The sequence below is a fragment of the Amphimedon queenslandica genome, unplaced genomic scaffold, assembly GCF_000090795.2.
Source record: "Amphimedon queenslandica unplaced genomic scaffold, v1.1 AMPQUscaffold_13460, whole genome shotgun sequence".
NCBI lineage: Eukaryota > Metazoa > Porifera > Demospongiae > Haplosclerida > Niphatidae > Amphimedon > Amphimedon queenslandica.
The window spans coordinates 114,499-131,761 of NW_003546304.1; the positions used below are offsets into that span (position 1 = coordinate 114,499).

Below are 17,263 nucleotides of genomic sequence, written 5' to 3' on the forward strand. Positions count from 1 at the left end.
TGATATACTGATGATGACACTTATAAGTTATAATGATCAATCATCATTATAATTATCATTGTTATCATTATAACATATACTACATATCAAAAAAAAACATTAGAATGGCAAATTATTTTTGACAAAATATCCTTTACTGAGCACTATGTCAAAATCTTGTTTATTAGTGAAATTTGTCCAGTTAATTGAGTATTAACGCCTTGAGGTGTAGATTAAATCTACACCTCAAGGTCAGTGTTAATAGGCCAAATGTAAATGAGGTCTCTATAATACATATATATATATATGGTAGCTACAGTGAATAATACTAATTCAATACTGTACATATAAGCTTGCTTCATTTCTTAGTTACTACATGTTACAGGTGAGATCCAGGTATGAGTAGAGTTGCACCCAATCCTCTGATTCCAGTGTATCTCAGGTCTTGTTATAAAATGAATTGAACACTGAACCAATACTCACTAACAGAACTATAGAGTCATGAAGACAGTCATCTCTATTGTGTTCTTGACTGCATGCATAGCCAATGCAATGGGGTTTGTAATGAAGCTATTCTTCACACATAATTACATATTATTATCAATTTTCATATAGTGCTTGGCCTATTTCTGTTGATATGGACTGTCATCAATCTGTCTCATTTCTTGGTTGTTCCTTTGGTTTCCTCAATGCAGATGATGATGAGTATTACCTCCTCCAGCGTAACACTCCACTTGAAGGGCTCAACTCTCCTTTTGTCCAGGTATCTCTTAATGAGGCTCCTTTGCAGTATGAAGGTCGCTATGTTTATCGTACTCCTCCATCAAAAGACGAGTACATCCTCCTTAAACCAGGGCAAAGGGTTGCAGCTAGTGTTAGAATCAATGACATATTCAGTCTTCACTCTGATGGTCTTTATGATATAAAGTACAATAAACCACTACAGGTTCTTTCAAAGGATGAAATGGGCTTGGGAATGAAGGGCAGTGAGGTGGAAGTTAGTGAATCTGTCTCTATCTATCTTGAGAATGTTCATCTCTTCTCCAGTCCTGTTAGAGAGCCAGTGGGCCAGGAAGAGGGTAATATTGTTCACATTGAGTCATGCACTCTTGCTGTGTACATTGGAGGTACTAAGAAGGAGAGATCTGATACAACAGCAGCTCATAAGAAGCTCTGTGCTGGTTTTGATAAAGTGAAGGCTAAAGTCCGCAATGATAAAAACTACACTACATGGTTTGGTGCGCATACTGCTTCACGTGCTAACAAAGTTAAAGGTGTCTATCAGAAATGCAGAGATGGTATCTCACAAAACACGGTCACCTACAACATCAAGCCAAGTAACTGCAAGTCAAACTGGTATGCTTACACTTATCACAACTCTCGTACCGTTTTTCTCTGCAACATTTATTTCCGTGATCCAGTAGCCTGTCGCACTAGTGGTACCAGTAAAGAAGGTACGCTGGTACATGAATGGACTCATGCTTTTGGACTCACAGAAGACTATGCATATGGAAAGACTAACGTGAAGAACCTGGCTAAATCTCATCCGGATAGAGCTGTCGATAACGCTGAGACCTACGAGTTTTACTACTGCCGCAGTAAGTGATGTTGGATATTATGGAACAGTAAAAGTAGCTTTGATGATAGTTAGTTTTGGCCTTGTTTTATTAACAATTAAATTCAATGTAAAAATGTCAACATTAAGCTCCAAAAGGCTTAGAGCCATCCATCATGCAACAATACAGTAGCAATGTGTTGTGACGTGCAGCTATAGACATACTAGGATAATGAATCAAAATGGGCAAGTTTTAATTTGTAACAAATACACACAAACAAACAAACACAATAATTTTTCAAAAGTAGGTCCATTTCATATAATACATACATGTAGTGCAGAACAAGGAGTGACAAAGTGAGAGGGGGAGTGAGTGAGGATTGTAATTTGAACATAAGCTAATGAAAAAGAGAACGTGCATATAGTGTCCATCAACCAAAGACCTCCTGTGAAGCATAAGTCATGTATAAGAATCCGTCGTCATCCTTCTGTGATCTGTACACTTCCATTAGTGTCATTGAAGTACTGACCATTGCCTTGCGGTTCACTATCAAGTAGAATGCTTGCGTCTCACTCAACTGCATCCTCTTCCTATAATCAATTAAATAACAATAACAATAAATAATGCTGTGACATCTGGCATTGTACTACTAATTGTACAAATGCAGTGCTGGATGCTGATTGTAGTAGGCATACACCCATAATTAGAGTGTCATTGTAATGAGTAATGAAGCCACTTGCTGACGGGCACATGACTAACAGCAAGGCCAATGCCATTGTTATAACACAGGATATTGATTGTCATGAATCTATTTTGTATTGTGTGGAGCTTTACCTAATAATTGCTGTCAGTTGACTCATTGTTAGTTCTTCTGGTACTAGGAACTTTGTTTTGTCAAGTGGTGGGAGATGCTTCTCTGTTCTTGCTCTCTCTATTACCAACTAGAGAGAGAAGTAAAAAAAGGAGAGGAGAGAGAGAGACAGAGAGAGACTCAATAACATTATCAACACATGCACAGAACATGCAAAAGAGCCCAAAAACCATATCGGGTTATTTTACACAAAGCGAATGCTAATGCATCAATAATGAACACTTGACTGGTTGATGAGGCTATTCTCACTTACCGGGATCTTCTGGGGATGCTTTCTGACTATCTCATCAACATCTTTCCTTCTATCCTCTGCGATAAACATAACGAGACAAGAGAGAGAGAGAAATAATTTTGAATTGTTTGTTTATTAAAGTACACGACAAGCCACTCAATATACATAACACAAGAACAAACATTACAATCAAAATGCCATACTGTTCCCCACCCTATCGTTGTAACTAAAAGCGATGCAAAAAAATCATTATAAATTGGCTACTGCAAACACATGCACAGCCAGGGGGTTAGAGAAGGAAAGGCTGCCCCCTTCACAATCAGTACAATGTGAAATGATGTTATTATACAATGAATGATACATAAAGTTGTCTTTTTAAACTCAATACAACAAAGAGATGTCAGTTAGTGTAGTGAGTTGTTGTTGAGTTGTTGTGTAAGGAATATATGAGACCCTATTGTTCTATACATTGTGTGTGTGTGTGTGTGTGTGCGTGTGTGGTGTGTGCATAATGTGAATCAGTGTAGCATAAGAGGAAAGCATAAGAGGAAAGGACAAAGATCATAGCAAAGGAGAGGAGAAGACTAAAAAACAGTTTTGATACCCAGTCTGATTAAATAAACCAACTCTGACAACATTGAAAAATGGATTTTAATCCCCACACATCAGTACAAGGTAGGCCTATTGATCTTAAATTTCTTAAATATTAATAGAGTCTTATCTCCAAGACAACAACCATGAACCATTTCACCTTAAGCTAGAGCCATCGTGCTAAGCAGGTGTTTAAATTGTGGGTTAACCATGCACACCTACAATTACTTACCACCAAATGTGGTGCAACAATGGAAATTCAAGAGATTGCCATAATAATGGTGAAATGCTACCACATAGATACAAAGAGCAAAGACATTACAATTATACTTATTATCATTTTATTACTGGGACACTATTGTACGTTACATTAAGTATATTAGGATGACAAAGGTTCAGTATAGACTGGATAGCTTGTCATTCCAGAGCAATGTTACTTAGCATTGACACAAGAGCTACTAATGAGACATGAAAAGGGCCTTATCCCACTACCTCTATGGTCTCCTATAGAATAATGAGGTAGCACTATTAGCATAATACCAGAGCGTGTATTATACACTGTATGTTCTCAAACACACAGAGAGAATCACACGTACATCATAAGCATGCAGGTGTGTGTGAATACTATCGAATTCTGTTTTGACAGAGAGAATGAGCTCAGAATATGAAATAGATAAAAATAATTATGAAAATGAGATCAAAACTGCAGAGAAACCTATCAGAGGTAGCTGAAACCAAAGGGAGTGAGCCTATGCAAGTGTGTAGTATTCAGTACTAAGTTGATTATGTTACACAACATGTAATGATCAGTACATTGTGCAATGATCAGTACATTGTGCAATGATCAGTACATTGTGTAATGTGTGTATGGGAGACAGATCTAAACACAAGGAAGACCTTGGAATGTAATTTACAGCATAAGGAACAACAACAATCCAGACATATTCTAAAGGCCAGGGCCGTAGCCAGAAACTTAAAACAGGGGGTTCGGAAATTGCTGCGCGCGAAGCGCGCAGCGAAAATTTTGACAAAAATGGGCGTGGTTGGTAGGCGTGGTCTTGATTTACGCATCTCAGCCATGTGCTGACTCAGCTAAAATGGCTATCTGTGCTTCTCGCTGTTGCCAAATGCTAATCCTGCTTTTGCAGTGCTGTTCTTCATGACAGGAGCTAATCTAAAACTTTTTTGCAGCTACAAAAGGGGGTTCGTCCGAACCCCCCGAACCCCCCCTGGCTACGGGCCTGAAGGCATGCTGTCTCGGGCAACACATGGCAATACTTTCGATATAAAACATAACTAGTGAAGAGGCTGTAGTTTTTCAAAATTATTTTTAGCAGGCTGGATACTAATATTGGAACGATGGCTTGTGCAAATGTTTTAAGGAATCCCAGACTTTATAGTAACTACGTATCAGCAGTCATACAGCCTGAGGAACCTTTTAATGAAGGAAACATAGTGGAAGCATAGATAAGATGGAAATAATGGAGCATTCAGTCATGAGCAGCAACCATGCATGCATGACATTCCAACATGCAATGGGGGAATTGTAGGACGGACAAACTCACCGAATGTTCTTCTCTCCTTGAAGGTCTTGTTGGCCTCAAAGTACGTGGACTGAGGCCGTGACTCTACGGTAGATTTGTGCGGGGAATTGCTGGAGCTAGGCATGCTGAGTGCGGTTGATGGAGGGTTGATGGAACGAGATGTACGAGAAGAGTGGGCCGTGGGGTCTTCCTTATGAAGAATGGGAGAGGACGGAGTGTTTGTAAGGGGAAGGGGTCGAACAGATGATAGAGGAGAATCCAGTCTGTGGATAAAACCAGTATCTGGCTCGACTTCAAAGAGTGGAGGTGGGAGACTGGGAGTCCAAGGTTTATGAACGATTAATCATAGAGGGTATGTCATAATGACGTAACTACGTCTGTAATAATTCAACGCAAAGGGACACTGTACTTGTCTTGTTTACAAGTAAAGGACAATAAAGGAGGAGACAAGTTTGGTAGGAACAAAGAAGGCGAGACTTTAGGATCAAAAGAAACCAAAAGTACAGAGAATAAGAAAAAAAATATAGATTAGAAATTAATTAAGTAGGCGTGGTCAATCAAAACAGACACCCTAAAAAATAAAATGGCATATCCACCACCAGAGGGAGGTCCCCCTTATCCCCCTCACCCCTATCCACCACCACCTGATAATCTTGCATACCCTCCTCCACCATATAATCCTGTATATCCACCATTACCAGTGGATAGTAGCCAACCTGCCGGGTACACATCACCTCCTCAGTATGATCAAGGATACTCTGTAACAGTCTCATCCTACGAAGAGACTAGATACTCCTCTGTCTCCTCATCAGTCTCGTATCACCCTTCAGAGTCCTCTTCAAGTCTGACGCATGATCATACTCATCCTCCTAGTCATGCCAAGCACTCGCATAAGGACAAAAGCAAGAAATCAAAAAAGAAGAAAAAGAAACAAGACAAGGAGAAAGTTTGTTCATTTTGTTTCATTATACAAATTATTCTTATTTTGCTTTAGGTCAAAGGATTAAAGAAACATAAGAAGCAAAAGAAACACAAGAGACACTCCTCCTCTTCATCCAGTAGCAGCAGCAGCAGCTCTAGCAGTAGTAGTTCCTCAGACTCGGATTAATTGACATGTATATATAATCGATAAATTTTATACACTATTAATTTTTAATTTTAATACATTAATTATTATTTTCTGAATGAATTTCTAAATCAAAAATGACTATAAAGTATAAACATAATAATAATAATAATAACAGAATAATTTATCGTACTAGAGGGAAAGAGAGAGAGATGAGTTCAATAAAAGTTACAATTAAAGGATGAAGGAATCACTTAGAGAGAGAATGTCGGAAGAGAGAGAGAGGCATACATTAAATCTCATTGGTAGACTCACTGCGAGAACATGCTGTATTGAGGTGATGCTCTGTTTGGCGAGTGCTGAGGATACCTAGTCCCCCCTGTCCGTTTAAAAGCCGAGGACTGACCCCCGGCCCCAGCCCCGGACTGACTCCACAGGGGGGTACTGAACTGATTGGGTTTGGTAGTGGGTGTGGTTTGTGGCGAATTAAAAGCAGGGGAGGACGGCTGAGGAGAGGAGACAGGTGGAGGGAGGTGAGCAGCAAAACCGGTTGGCAAACGAGACGAGGACGACTGGCGAATGGCAATACAGACGACAATGGTCACCAGAAACATGACGACGGTTGCAACAACAACAAAGACCAGATTCCACCTCTTGTATAAGTCCTGTATCATGTCCAGTTGGGTAGCATTGCTCTGGTTTTGAACGAGACATGAAACAGCCTCTGGTATGTCTGACAATATAACATAAAACAAAGCCAATAAAGTTCTCTGATGTGTTAAGGTACTTGTCAATTGTATGACGACATCAGATACATTAGTGACTGGTGGATTATAAGTATCAGCTAGTGATACAGTGTAGACTAGTGTTGTACTTGTTAGTGACTGTCTAGTTAGGACAAAAGGATGAGGGCAGGATACCTAATAATGAAGACATCATCATTATGATAATAGGGAGATACAATGTATTGTACACATGCATAGTTACTGTACACATCACTGTGCATGTACATGTAGTATTGTGCTATATGTGGCTGCTCTATAACAAATTGATAACCTTACAATTTCATTATACAACATAAGTGCAGTAATTCAATTACAATAGTATATATAGTACATATGGAGTCCATTACTAACTAATAAACAATAAAGTGAAGGAATGCTGTAGTAAAATAAACCATAAAAGTATCTGTAGAATAACAAACCTTGCACACTCTACATGTCATGTACATGTAACTTAATACTATCCAATATTATGTACATACTTGTATAGACTGGAGTACTTGTGGTGTCCCTGATATAGAGAGAGGGAGAGAGTGTTGTAGAGAAGTGAGAGTGACGTTAGTAACGTCAAGAGAGAAGGAAGGTTGGAACGGTACCGAAACACTCTCAGACCAAACCTCATACGAAGAATCAAAGTCTCTAGCCTTCACCCTCAGACTAAGGGAGAGGCCAGACATGAGAGAGAGGGATTTAGAACTCTCAGCATCACCTGGTGCCTCAAGCAACTGACAGGCACTGGAACCTGTGAGGGGATCAAAATAAGAGCGGGCTATGATGTAATTGGACGTGGGTAGGAGGTTCCCTTCGTTTCGTAGCTCAAGAATACAATCAAAAGATACTTGTTGTAGGTACAATAGACCAGGACTGCCTCTCTCGTTAGCCACACAATCCTTCACTTGCTGATTCTCACTAAGACAGTTCTTGTCAGTGCTAGCTTGTAATAGTGTAAAATCAGAGTCATTATGTTCATCCTTGAACTCAACAGGTACCAGGTAATGCCCTAGGTTTTCCAGCCGATGAGCATTAGTGAAGACTGGTAGAGAAGAAGAAACATTGATGTACACACGTTTAACAGTAGCAACAGATATCTGTTGAGATAAAATAATAAAGAAATTGTAACACAAAAACACAATCAAAACTTTAAAACACAATTAAACCACAATTATATTTTTATACTCCCTTCCTTCCTATTCTATTCTGCTCACTTCAGTATGAGTATCCACCATTCCCTCCACTTTATGATAGACTACAGCTCTACCAGTACCAACAGCTCTAGCTACACTAGTGCCGTCCTTGAACTGTATGACTCCTTTACCACCTGCCTCCCAACTACTATCAGGATGATCTGTACATGTAATACAATCAGAGAATAATAGTCACAGCACAGATAATAACACACAGTAGATATACATAGAAGACAGTGCATTAATATATTATTATTATAGCAAAGTTAAAGGCTCTGCTTAAAAAGTAAGAGGTGGTTGGAAGCTACAGCTGTACCTTTAAATTTATGTAAGTTGGTGAAGGTTATAACAAGCAATAAATGAGGAGGAGGGTGTCATTTACCTTCAGTTAGGTGTGTGGTAAAGCATATCTTAGCTCCCAAGTGAACAGTGGCCAGTGATGGTATAATGGCATAACTAACAGTCACTCTAATATAATCTGAAATATGAGGACTGCCTTTCACCCACACCTACAGTGTAACATGTTCAATCAATACACAATATACCATACACACAATACCTTGAGTATAGCATTCCCTTGTCTTGCTGCCTTTATAATATAAGTATCATTGCCTACTCCACGAGTAACGTGAACAATATCAAGACGATTGAGGCGATACGAGAGATCAATGTTAGCGTAGTCAAAAGCCCGGCCCACAGCGTCGTGCAAACGAGCAACAAAACGAGAGGAATAGCCAAGAGGGAAGGAGTGCTTCTTGGAGTGAAGGACAGCTTTAGCAGGAGAGAGGGACATTAGAGATAAACTATGAAGAGGACGAACCTATAGTGTAAGATGATATAGTAACAATCATTCACTCTAAAGTCTCTAATATACATAGATACAGCAAATTTATCAATTTTTATTGTTTACTGGTTATTTTTTAGTACAATTTCCATTATTCTAAATATCTTCATTCACAAAAATTAATGTTTCCTGACAATAACCTCTGTTACCTACCCCTCCTTCCTTCCCTCCCTCCCCCTCTCTCTCTTTCTTACCTCCACATGAACAATGATACTCTGATTCAACCTAATACCAGTCTCGTGAGCTGTCACCATGACAACAGCATGTCCGTTAAACCCAGCAGTAAAGATGTCCCCAGACGGCAAGAGGCGTACCACTGGCTCTCCTTCATCAAGAGAACAACCTTGAACCAGCTCATAACTGATATCTGACACCCCATCCCTACACACAGAGAGAATGAAGAATCATAAGAGTGTGAACAGTACAATAATCTTCAATATGAATGCAGTGCAGTGCATAAACTTAAATATATATATATATGTACATGTACATCAGCAATTTAATCAATTTCATAATCAATAAACTAATGATCCTATAGTGGTTTTCACCCCTTTATCCTCTTATCTCTATAAGTATCCCATGAGTGATTCAGTATATAAGTGGGTGCTAAAGGTTATGTAGGTGATAAAGCTACCACCACCAACAACACTACCAATGGATCATAGGTTATCAAAAGTTTACACAATCCAATTGAAGAGTTCAGACCAACAACATGACACCTAAGTACATGTAGGTAGGTATACATGCACATTAATAAATAATAATTGGTCATTGAATATTGCTAATTTTAAGCTGGTCTAATAAGGTCACATGATCCAGAGACAGCTGTAGGTAAGACATCATGTCTGCCTTAGTCTCTGTGACTGATAGGGAATCAATGATGTAAGGATCAGCTGAGAGTGTCTGTTACTGGCACATCACTTTGAAGTAGGAGCTATCAAAACTCATGACAGAGGTCACTAATTATTATAATTATACTAAATATATATATAAATATTAATTAGACATATTTTTAAGGATTAGTCGGTGGTTGATAATTTAACTCTAATTTGGTCTACAAGTTGAGGTCAGTAGAGTACTATGATAATTAAATTAATAATAATAATAATAATATTGATTAGTATTATTGGGTGCTGTATCATGTGAGAGTAAGGAAGACTCACTAGTTTCCCCATTAATACAAGGAAACCAATGAACCAGTAACAGGATATACAATACTCTTCCATTCATAATTAAATTAACAAAAAATAACAAAAACAAGACAATAATTTGACCCATATCCCAATGACCTACTAAATGATCTTATCAATCTGTTATCTGCATAGACTATTACGTTACACTGACCTCTTCATATTACTGGGTATACCCACTCACCTGTTAGTTATTATCTTAGCATGTCCATTATGAGGTAACAAGAAGTGAGAGTCTGAGGGAGTGATGAGTCTCAGCTTAGCAAACACAGTGACTGTGATCTCATCAGTGAAGCTAGCCTCATCAGGTATACAGGCACCAGGTGGACACTTTACTGTCACTTTGATAGAGCCCCAGCCAGGGTTCCTGGTGCGGAGACGAGCAGCAAAGTCCTTCTCATTCTCAAGTGATATACCAGCCTAGTATATGATGGATAGGTGTACTAGTAGTTAGTAATGCATTAGCATAAGATAAATGTGCATGCAGTAATGGCTGTTAGATCTAGAGGGAGCTAGTTTTACTTTAGGAGACTTTTGGTCTCCCATTTATATGGTCTATGTCTTTAGAAATTTCCCATTTTTAGCTTTTGGTCTCTCTCATATTTAGCCTATATGTAGGTGCCTATTTTCAGAGACTAGTCTACCAAAATATATTTCTAGATCTAACAATGGTAATAATAACTGTACACTGTACATAGCTTTACAACATGTAAAAATAAGAAGTACATGTACATGTGTATCTCAAAGTACAAATGTAGTAAATTTATTATTTTATAGTGCACTAAAATGATGAAGAGTTTATTACACTACATGTACACATATATGTACATGTACATATACATGTACATGTACTACATATACATGTACATGTACATGTATATGTACATGTACATGTACATGTATATGTCAGGTGTCATGTGCTTACATTATCATAGACAGAGAGGAGTGACATGACGTCCATATTAGACACTGACCAGTAGAAGGTGAGCCCAGGGACAGAAGAAGCAAATGAAAATGGAGTCTCACCATCTCCAGTGCCTTCCACATACACTGACAGCTAAATCGATAATAAAATAAATAAATAATAATAATTTTGTATTTCATAAAAAATGGCGAAAATCAGGCCAATGACCAAAGGCTATAATAGCCTTGGATCTTTGGCCAAATTTCGTCAAAAATGGCCAAGTAAAATTTCTCCCTTTTTATAATTTTTTTCTGATACATATACATGTTCTTATATTGTGTAGAAAATTTGAGCTGATTCCAACCAAAACTAGATTTTTTATGAATTTTCAAATTTGCTCCAAAACCGGACCAAAGTCCCTATACTATAGTACAGGATCTTTCAACAAATTTCGCCAAAAATGAAAAGGAGAGAATTCTCCACTTTTATTTTTTTTCCTAATACACATACACGTCAGTATATTACATTTTGAGTGTCAGCTAATTTCGACCAAAACCGAATTTTTAATGAATTTTTAAAGTTGCGACCAAAACACAATAACAAGAAACAATTAGGTCACAATTAGAAACAGCTAGGACTTGCTCCAAATAACTCTAACATTAACAGTTCAGCTACAACACAACACAACACACATGCACATTGCTCTACCTCTTCTCCAGTGACTAGTGTAGTTGATGGTATAACTATCCTGACTCCTCTCAACCTGACTACCCTAACATTGACTGTATCACTTGAATATATGAACACTGAACCACCTGATGGCTCACTCGACTGGGCAGTACCTACAGCATGTACATTGTGTACAATACAAAGAAAATTAATATAACTATAAATAATAATTATTGAATCACTAAAATGTCAGAAAAGCAACCATAATTACATGTACATGTATGATGATCATAACATGCTAAATAATGATGTATCTCTCTTCTCTCTCTCTCTCTCTAGCTTACCAGTGACAGTAGCATGTCCAGGTGTAATGGCTAGTATGAGTCCACTGTAATCAACAGAAGCAATGTAGTCTTTATCAACTGAATAGACTATATCAGTTTTATGATGAGGACCACCACTACTCATTATCTAATAATGTACAGAAACCATCACACAATCACACATACATGTAAGGCATCAATCACACACATGTAAGGCATATAAAATTTTCTTATAATGTTTATACACATGTAACTCTATGACTGTCAATTACCTGATAAGTTGCTGTTGGTATTAATGTAATGTTAGTAGGATCCAACTTTAGAGCATCAAATACCTGAAGAGAGAGGTTAAGGGGAGCTTAATCTACAATACAGTGTTATACACACAGTACCTGTATTTCCACTGGCGGGCTTGAGATTACTTTACCAGCTGTGGTGGTAGCATTGAACAATAGGATAGCAGTTCCCATGGTGATCCCCTTAATGACAAAAACTGAGCTAACGTCAGTCTCATTCGCTGGTAGTGTAGCTAAGAGAGACTCAGACGCTGGCCTAAGAGAAAGAATAGCACTTCAATAATTATTACTGATTGATTCCCTCACTTTATTTCAATATTGTCAGTTTTAAGATTAGACTGTAGTTTCATTAGCCAGTGTTGGTTGGAGGGGAAGGGCTCCTTCCTAAAATCAGCTAGTGTGACATAAGCTATAATAGTACTACCAACTTGAACCTAAAATGAAATAAATGTGACCATAATTGACAAAAGGTACCTTCTGGCAGATTTTAAAATTCATCATTATAGTGAAAATTATCAACCTGTGGATGCTCTATTGGACAACTGTTGTTTCTAAAAGTTATATAGTAACTTTTTGCATCATGTGGAGTAATTTTATGATAAATGGAGCTCAGGAAGTTGGATTTTTTTTAGCTATAAAGACAAATTTCACTACCCACCATAAGGTACCTTTTGTCAAATATGGTCACAAATACAATAATACATGATATATGTCCCATCATTATACACAAAGCTCTAATCCACAGCAACTGGTAGTGTGTACATGTACTGTGTTACTATTGGCCTTGCAACAATTAACAGAGTAAGAATTATATTTCTTCTTTAACTTTTCTTTTTCACTTTAAAGCAATGCAGCCTTAGTGCTCATCAATATGCACATAATTCATTAAAACAATGTGCATATAATCTGATGCATGTAATGCTTTCCCACTTCATTTCCAATGTTAAGACACAACATAAAATTCTTATAAAAATTGACAAGACAGAGAGCAGCTAAATGATCACATTAATTGTTAGAGCATAACTGTGCTTTCAACATCAGAGCTCAAGACCCAATCTAATTCACAATAAACTAGTTCCTTAATAAAAGATTTTCAACATAATTAAGCTTGCCTAGACTATCCATTTTTATTATGTGGCTATCCATGGTCCAATGGCTGTATGGCACATCAGCATGAGTCATATCAATGATGTCACTTATTTTTAACCCACTAATCACTGCCCTCACTCTTTTCTGAATTCTGAGTTTTAAAGTGATTCTGACTCAGTTATAGAGATCACAAGACAACTGCAACAATGAACCTACAGGAGTCCATTCTTATTTTGAGTGCAATCTTTATTTTTGTATTTGTATCTACTAAAAGTCCTGGTAAGAATATTATCAAAAGTAAATAAACCTTAAGGTTGTTGTTTTGTCCCTTTTCAAAAATGGTGGTCCTAAAAGTGGAGTAGTGTACACTTGTTGGGGAAGGAAGTCCTGTCCTACTGGAGCTGAACTACTGTATGAGGGAATAACTGGAGGTAGTCCCCATGCTGAACCAGGAGGAGGAGCTAACTATGTCTGTTTACCAAAGATCCCTCAATATATGAGTACAACTGTACCTACTTGGTATTCTGAAATGCATGGTACTGAATATGAAGGTGTTAATGAAATATTTCTAGGAAAGCATAATCACAATGTTCCTTGTGCAGTATGTTATGCAACTAATAGAATTGCTAAACTGATGATTCCTGCACGAATAGAATGTCCTGACTCAACATGGACTATGGAATATAAAGGATATCTGATGGCTGGTTATGGGGAACATTCAAGCAATAAAGTCTATGAGTGTGTTGATGAAAATCCTGAAACTATTGATGGCAGTGAGGCTAATACTGATGGTGCTCTGATGTATTTTATCCAGTCAACCTGTAATGGTCTACCTTGCTTACCTTATGTTAACAAAAGAGCTATTACTTGTGTTGTGTGTACTAAGTGACAATAGTAAACTTTATTAGGTTGCTGTTTTTGCTAAATGTCTAATAAAACAGATTTTACAAATTTTTTAATAATGTTGCTGTATAGTAGCTATAAGTATAAAGAAAGCATAAGATGCTTGAATAAAGGTAGCCAAAAGATGCTAAATGACAATAAAAGCTAGTATTAATGTCACATGTAATAATAGTTACTCCTACAGAGATGAGGGAAATGTTATTATAAAGGAAGACCTTGATGATCATACCTGAATGATAACCACAAATGATAAGACAAATCAAGATCTTATTATTATTGAAATGAAATAAATACAATTATACATGAGGCATGTTGCATAATAGACTTATATACAAAGCTTTAATACACAACACTAAAGCAAGGAGAGTTGTATACTGCACGTACTGTTATTATTGGCCTTGCTGTGATTAACATAGGTAAGGATTATAGCCTTTTCTTTTCACTTTGAAGCAGTATAACATTATATACTCAGAACTTTACACTCCAGAACATGAATTATGTTATATATCATGTAACAACGTGTATCCCACCCATTTTCCAATCTCCATCCCCTTTCACTGTCCTTCTCACTGAGTTTTAGAGATCACAAGACGATTAGAACAACGAACCTCCTGGAGTCTGTTCTTATACTGACTACACTGTCTATTTTTGTATTTACATCTACTAAAAGTACAGATCAAAAGTAAATGAACCTTCAATGATACTTTATATTTTAAAAGTTTAAAAGGTCAAATGAAAAGTAGAGGAGTAGTGTACACTCGTTGGGGAAGGAAGTCCTGTCCTACTGGAGCTGAACTACTGTATGAGGGAATAACTGGAGGTGAATGGTATACTCATACAGGAGGAGGAGCTAACTATGTCTGTTTACCAAAGGTCCCTCAATATATGAGTACAAATGTACCACAGTATTCTGCTTACATGTATGGTACTGAATATGATAATGTTAATAATATATTTTCAGGAAAGCATGATCACAATGTTCCTTGTGCAGTATGTTATACATCTACTAAGAGTGTTAAACTGATGATTCCTGCTAAAACCAGCTGTCCTTCATCATGGACTATAGAATATAAAGGATATCTGATGACTGAATGACATGTTCATGCAAGCAATAAAGTCTATAAGTGTGTTGATGAATATTCTGAATCTATCGATGGTAGTGGTGCTAATACTGATGGTGCTCTACTCTTCTTCACAAGGTCAACCTGTAATGGTCTACCTTGTCCACCTTATGTTAACAATAGAGCTATTACTTGTGTTGTGTGTACTAAGTAACAATTTGAACATGCTTAAGTTAATACCGTAAGTGTAGAAATTTTCGAGGTAATAAATTTTTTTGCGGTTTTGCTTTAGTTGCTTTATTTTATAAATTTTGCATGGATAATCATAAAAGGGGTGGTCAGTGAGGTCATGTGATGTAATAATTATTGCACGTGGACTCTCCTCATTTTCTACTTTACTTCTCTGGATCTTTAGCAACACCAGCTGCTTGTGACTTCTCCTCAGGTTTGTCTTCTTCATTATCTTGTCCTTATTTTTGTCCACACGCTTGAAGACTTGTACAGTGCCATTGTTATCAACAACTATAATTGGACGTGTGGGCGTTCTGTTCATAAAGGGTTAAAATATTAATTTTCACAGTTAGCTAGTACCCATGAAAACAGCGAAAATTAATACAGCTCAAAAATTTCTACACTTACGGTAATAAGTGACTATTTTTTGAATTTTTGCTTAGTCTTTAAAATATACTATTTTTTCTAAATTTTTTTGCTACAGTGTACATATTGCGTATAATTTACTCATTTCTTTGCAAGGGCAAGATAAGTAGTCTGATTGTAGTATAGTGTGAATCTCAGAAACTGCTCAATAGATTGTGGCCAAACTTGCTAGACTATTGACCTGTGCAGTCTTATTCACTTTGTTTTTCGAAAAAGAACTTTGTTGTAAAAAAATTAGTTAAGAAAAAATAGAAAGATATCCTCATATGTCACATCATGGTTCAGTCATATTATGCTATGGACCTGTTAGTATTGCCAACTACTACAATTCATATTCAGATATTTTAATATCATTCACCATTAACATTATGTAGAGGGTGTACATGTAAATGAATGCATGCAGCTAAGGCTTCACATGATAATAGTCACATTATTATTATATTGTTACATAAAGTGTAGTGTCATAAAGCATGCTCAGAACGAAACAAAATGACGAATTTATGTGGCAAATCTATCACAAATTCCACAATAAACAATATGTATTTAGGTTTGTCAGTCTTTCCTTTTTCACTTTGAAGCAGTATAGTCGTCTTATATTTTTTACTCCATGAACATATATCTTTTCTATATCATTTACTTTTAAAACAACGTACATACTTACTTGGTTAATAATAGACAATACGCACCCACCCCCTATTCTATTTGCATCTGTCATATCAATGACAGTCAACCTTTCAGCCTCCTATTCATCTCACTTTCACTTTCAATTTACCCTCCCCTTTCCCGATGTCCATCCCTTTTCACTGTCCACCCTCTTCTTCTGACTCAGTTCAAAAGATCATAAGACGAATCCAACAATGAACCTAATGGAGTCTGTCCTTATTTTGACTACTCTTTTTACTTTTATATTTGTATCCACTAAAAGTACTGGTAAGTATACAATCAAAGGTAAATAAATCTTTATGATTGTTTGTATTGTTATTATTGAAAGGAAGTGGAGGAGTAGTGTACACTCGTTGGGGAAGGAAGTCCTGTCCTACTGGAGCTGAACTACTGTATGAGGGAATAACTGGAGGTAGTCATTATACTCATTCAGGAGGAGGAGCTAATTATGTCTGTTTACCAAAGGTCCCTCAATATATGAGTACAACTTTACCTCCTAAAGGACCTATGCTTCAGATTAACCAGATGCATGGATCTGAATATCAAGTTTTTAATGATATATTTCCAGGAAAGCATGATCACAATGTTCCTTGTGCAGTATGTTATGCAACTAATAGAATTGCTAAACTGATGATTCCTGCAAGAATTGAGTGTCCTGATTCAACATGGACTATGGAGTATAAAGGATATCTGATGGCAGACAAATATGACCATGCTAGGAATGCTGCCTATGAGTGTGTTGATGAAAATCCTGAATCTATTGATGGTGGTGAAGGCAATACTGATGGTGCTCTGTTCTACTTCACAAGGTCCACCTGTAATGGTCTACCTTGTCCACCTTATGTTAACAATAGAGCTA

At 37.1% G+C, this 17,263-nt stretch overlaps 6 protein-coding genes and 1 pseudogene across 6 annotated transcripts in view; 5 read left to right on the forward strand and 2 right to left on the reverse strand.

Moving 5' to 3' along the window:
- Nucleotides 1–111: 111 nt before the first annotated feature.
- On the forward strand, nucleotides 112–1,843 carry LOC105312259 (extracellular protease-like). Its single transcript, XM_011404765.2, has 2 exons — nucleotides 112–536; nucleotides 595–1,843. The coding sequence occupies exons 1-2, from the start codon at nucleotides 481–483 to the stop codon at nucleotides 1,583–1,585; spliced, it is 1,047 nt and encodes a 348-aa protein (XP_011403067.2). The 5' UTR covers nucleotides 112–480; the 3' UTR covers nucleotides 1,586–1,843.
- On the reverse strand, nucleotides 1,765–5,075 carry LOC100632661 (microtubule-associated proteins 1A/1B light chain 3A-like). The gene is made up of 4 exons (XM_003385475.3): nucleotides 4,795–5,075; nucleotides 2,660–2,715; nucleotides 2,370–2,476; nucleotides 1,765–2,125 (listed from the first exon to the last, which is right to left on the reverse strand). Exons 1-4 carry the CDS (start codon nucleotides 4,895–4,897, stop codon nucleotides 1,966–1,968), a joined length of 426 nt encoding a protein of 141 aa, XP_003385523.1. The 5' UTR covers nucleotides 4,898–5,075; the 3' UTR covers nucleotides 1,765–1,965.
- A 55-nt stretch (nucleotides 5,076–5,130) lies between these two features.
- On the forward strand, nucleotides 5,131–5,930 carry LOC105312260 (E3 ubiquitin-protein ligase RBBP6-like). The gene is made up of 2 exons (XM_011404766.2): nucleotides 5,131–5,719; nucleotides 5,768–5,930. The coding sequence occupies exons 1-2, from the start codon at nucleotides 5,357–5,359 to the stop codon at nucleotides 5,879–5,881; spliced, it is 477 nt and encodes a 158-aa protein (XP_011403068.1). The 5' UTR covers nucleotides 5,131–5,356; the 3' UTR covers nucleotides 5,882–5,930.
- Nucleotides 5,931–5,986: 56 nt separating this feature from the next.
- Nucleotides 5,987–12,496, reverse strand: LOC105312261 (nuclear pore membrane glycoprotein 210-like). Its single transcript, XM_019994901.1, has 13 exons — nucleotides 12,338–12,496; nucleotides 12,128–12,287; nucleotides 12,008–12,070; nucleotides 11,757–11,883; nucleotides 11,452–11,585; nucleotides 10,765–10,896; nucleotides 10,024–10,259; nucleotides 8,844–9,030; nucleotides 8,365–8,625; nucleotides 8,188–8,314; nucleotides 7,827–7,966; nucleotides 7,104–7,709; nucleotides 5,987–6,759 (listed from the first exon to the last, which is right to left on the reverse strand). Exons 1-13 carry the CDS (start codon nucleotides 12,379–12,381, stop codon nucleotides 6,151–6,153), a joined length of 2,826 nt encoding a protein of 941 aa, XP_019850460.1. The 5' UTR covers nucleotides 12,382–12,496; the 3' UTR covers nucleotides 5,987–6,150.
- A 680-nt stretch (nucleotides 12,497–13,176) lies between these two features.
- Nucleotides 13,177–14,097, forward strand: LOC109581123 (short-chain collagen C4-like). Its single transcript, XM_019994941.1, has 2 exons — nucleotides 13,177–13,399; nucleotides 13,459–14,097. The coding sequence occupies exons 1-2, from the start codon at nucleotides 13,327–13,329 to the stop codon at nucleotides 14,007–14,009; spliced, it is 624 nt and encodes a 207-aa protein (XP_019850500.1). The 5' UTR covers nucleotides 13,177–13,326; the 3' UTR covers nucleotides 14,010–14,097.
- Nucleotides 14,098–14,624: 527 nt separating this feature from the next.
- Nucleotides 14,625–15,302, forward strand: LOC109581124 (short-chain collagen C4-like; annotated as a pseudogene).
- A 1,296-nt stretch (nucleotides 15,303–16,598) lies between these two features.
- LOC100635182 (short-chain collagen C4-like) overlaps nucleotides 16,599–17,263 on the forward strand; it is an 865-nt gene continuing 200 nt past the window's right edge. The window contains exons 1-2 of the mRNA XM_019994935.1: nucleotides 16,599–16,671; nucleotides 16,733–17,191. Coding sequence (XP_019850494.1) covers nucleotides 16,599–16,671; nucleotides 16,733–17,191 — 532 coding nt within the window. The remainder of the gene's footprint in view (nucleotides 16,672–16,732; nucleotides 17,192–17,263) is intronic.

What these genes read in the sequence shown, in the direction of transcription:
- LOC105312259 (XM_011404765.2), top strand. Translation starts at nt 481, where the DNA reads ATGAAGACAGTCATCTCTATTGTGTTCTTGACTGCATGCATAGCCAAT. An exon ending in TGCATAGCCAATGCAATGGG is followed by an intron (nt 537 to 594) that starts GTTTGTAATGAA and finishes ATTTTCATATAG; the next exon opens with TGCTTGGCCTATTTCTGTTG.
- LOC100632661 (XM_003385475.3), bottom strand. Translation starts at nt 4,897, where the DNA reads ATGCCTAGCTCCAGCAATTCCCCGCACAAATCTACCGTAGAGTCACGG. An exon ending in CAAGGAGAGAAGAACATTCG is followed by an intron (nt 2,716 to 4,794) that starts GTGAGTTTGTCC and finishes TGTTTATCGCAG; the next exon opens with AGGATAGAAGGAAAGATGTT. An exon ending in AGCATCCCCAGAAGATCCCG is followed by an intron (nt 2,477 to 2,659) that starts GTAAGTGAGAAT and finishes TTCTCTCTCTAG; the next exon opens with TTGGTAATAGAGAGAGCAAG.
- LOC105312260 (XM_011404766.2), top strand. Translation starts at nt 5,357, where the DNA reads ATGGCATATCCACCACCAGAGGGAGGTCCCCCTTATCCCCCTCACCCC. An exon ending in AGAAACAAGACAAGGAGAAA is followed by an intron (nt 5,720 to 5,767) that starts GTTTGTTCATTT and finishes ATTTTGCTTTAG; the next exon opens with GTCAAAGGATTAAAGAAACA.
- LOC105312261 (XM_019994901.1), bottom strand. Translation starts at nt 12,381, where the DNA reads ATGAAACTACAGTCTAATCTTAAAACTGACAATATTGAAATAAA. An exon ending in AAGGGAATGCTATACTCAAG is followed by an intron (nt 8,315 to 8,364) that starts GTATTGTGTGTA and finishes GTTACACTGTAG; the next exon opens with GTGTGGGTGAAAGGCAGTCC. An exon ending in TGGTGGATACTCATACTGAA is followed by an intron (nt 7,710 to 7,826) that starts GTGAGCAGAATA and finishes TTATCTCAACAG; the next exon opens with ATATCTGTTGCTACTGTTAA.
- LOC109581123 (XM_019994941.1), top strand. Translation starts at nt 13,327, where the DNA reads ATGAACCTACAGGAGTCCATTCTTATTTTGAGTGCAATCTTTATTTTT. An exon ending in TGTATCTACTAAAAGTCCTG is followed by an intron (nt 13,400 to 13,458) that starts GTAAGAATATTA and finishes CCCTTTTCAAAA; the next exon opens with ATGGTGGTCCTAAAAGTGGA.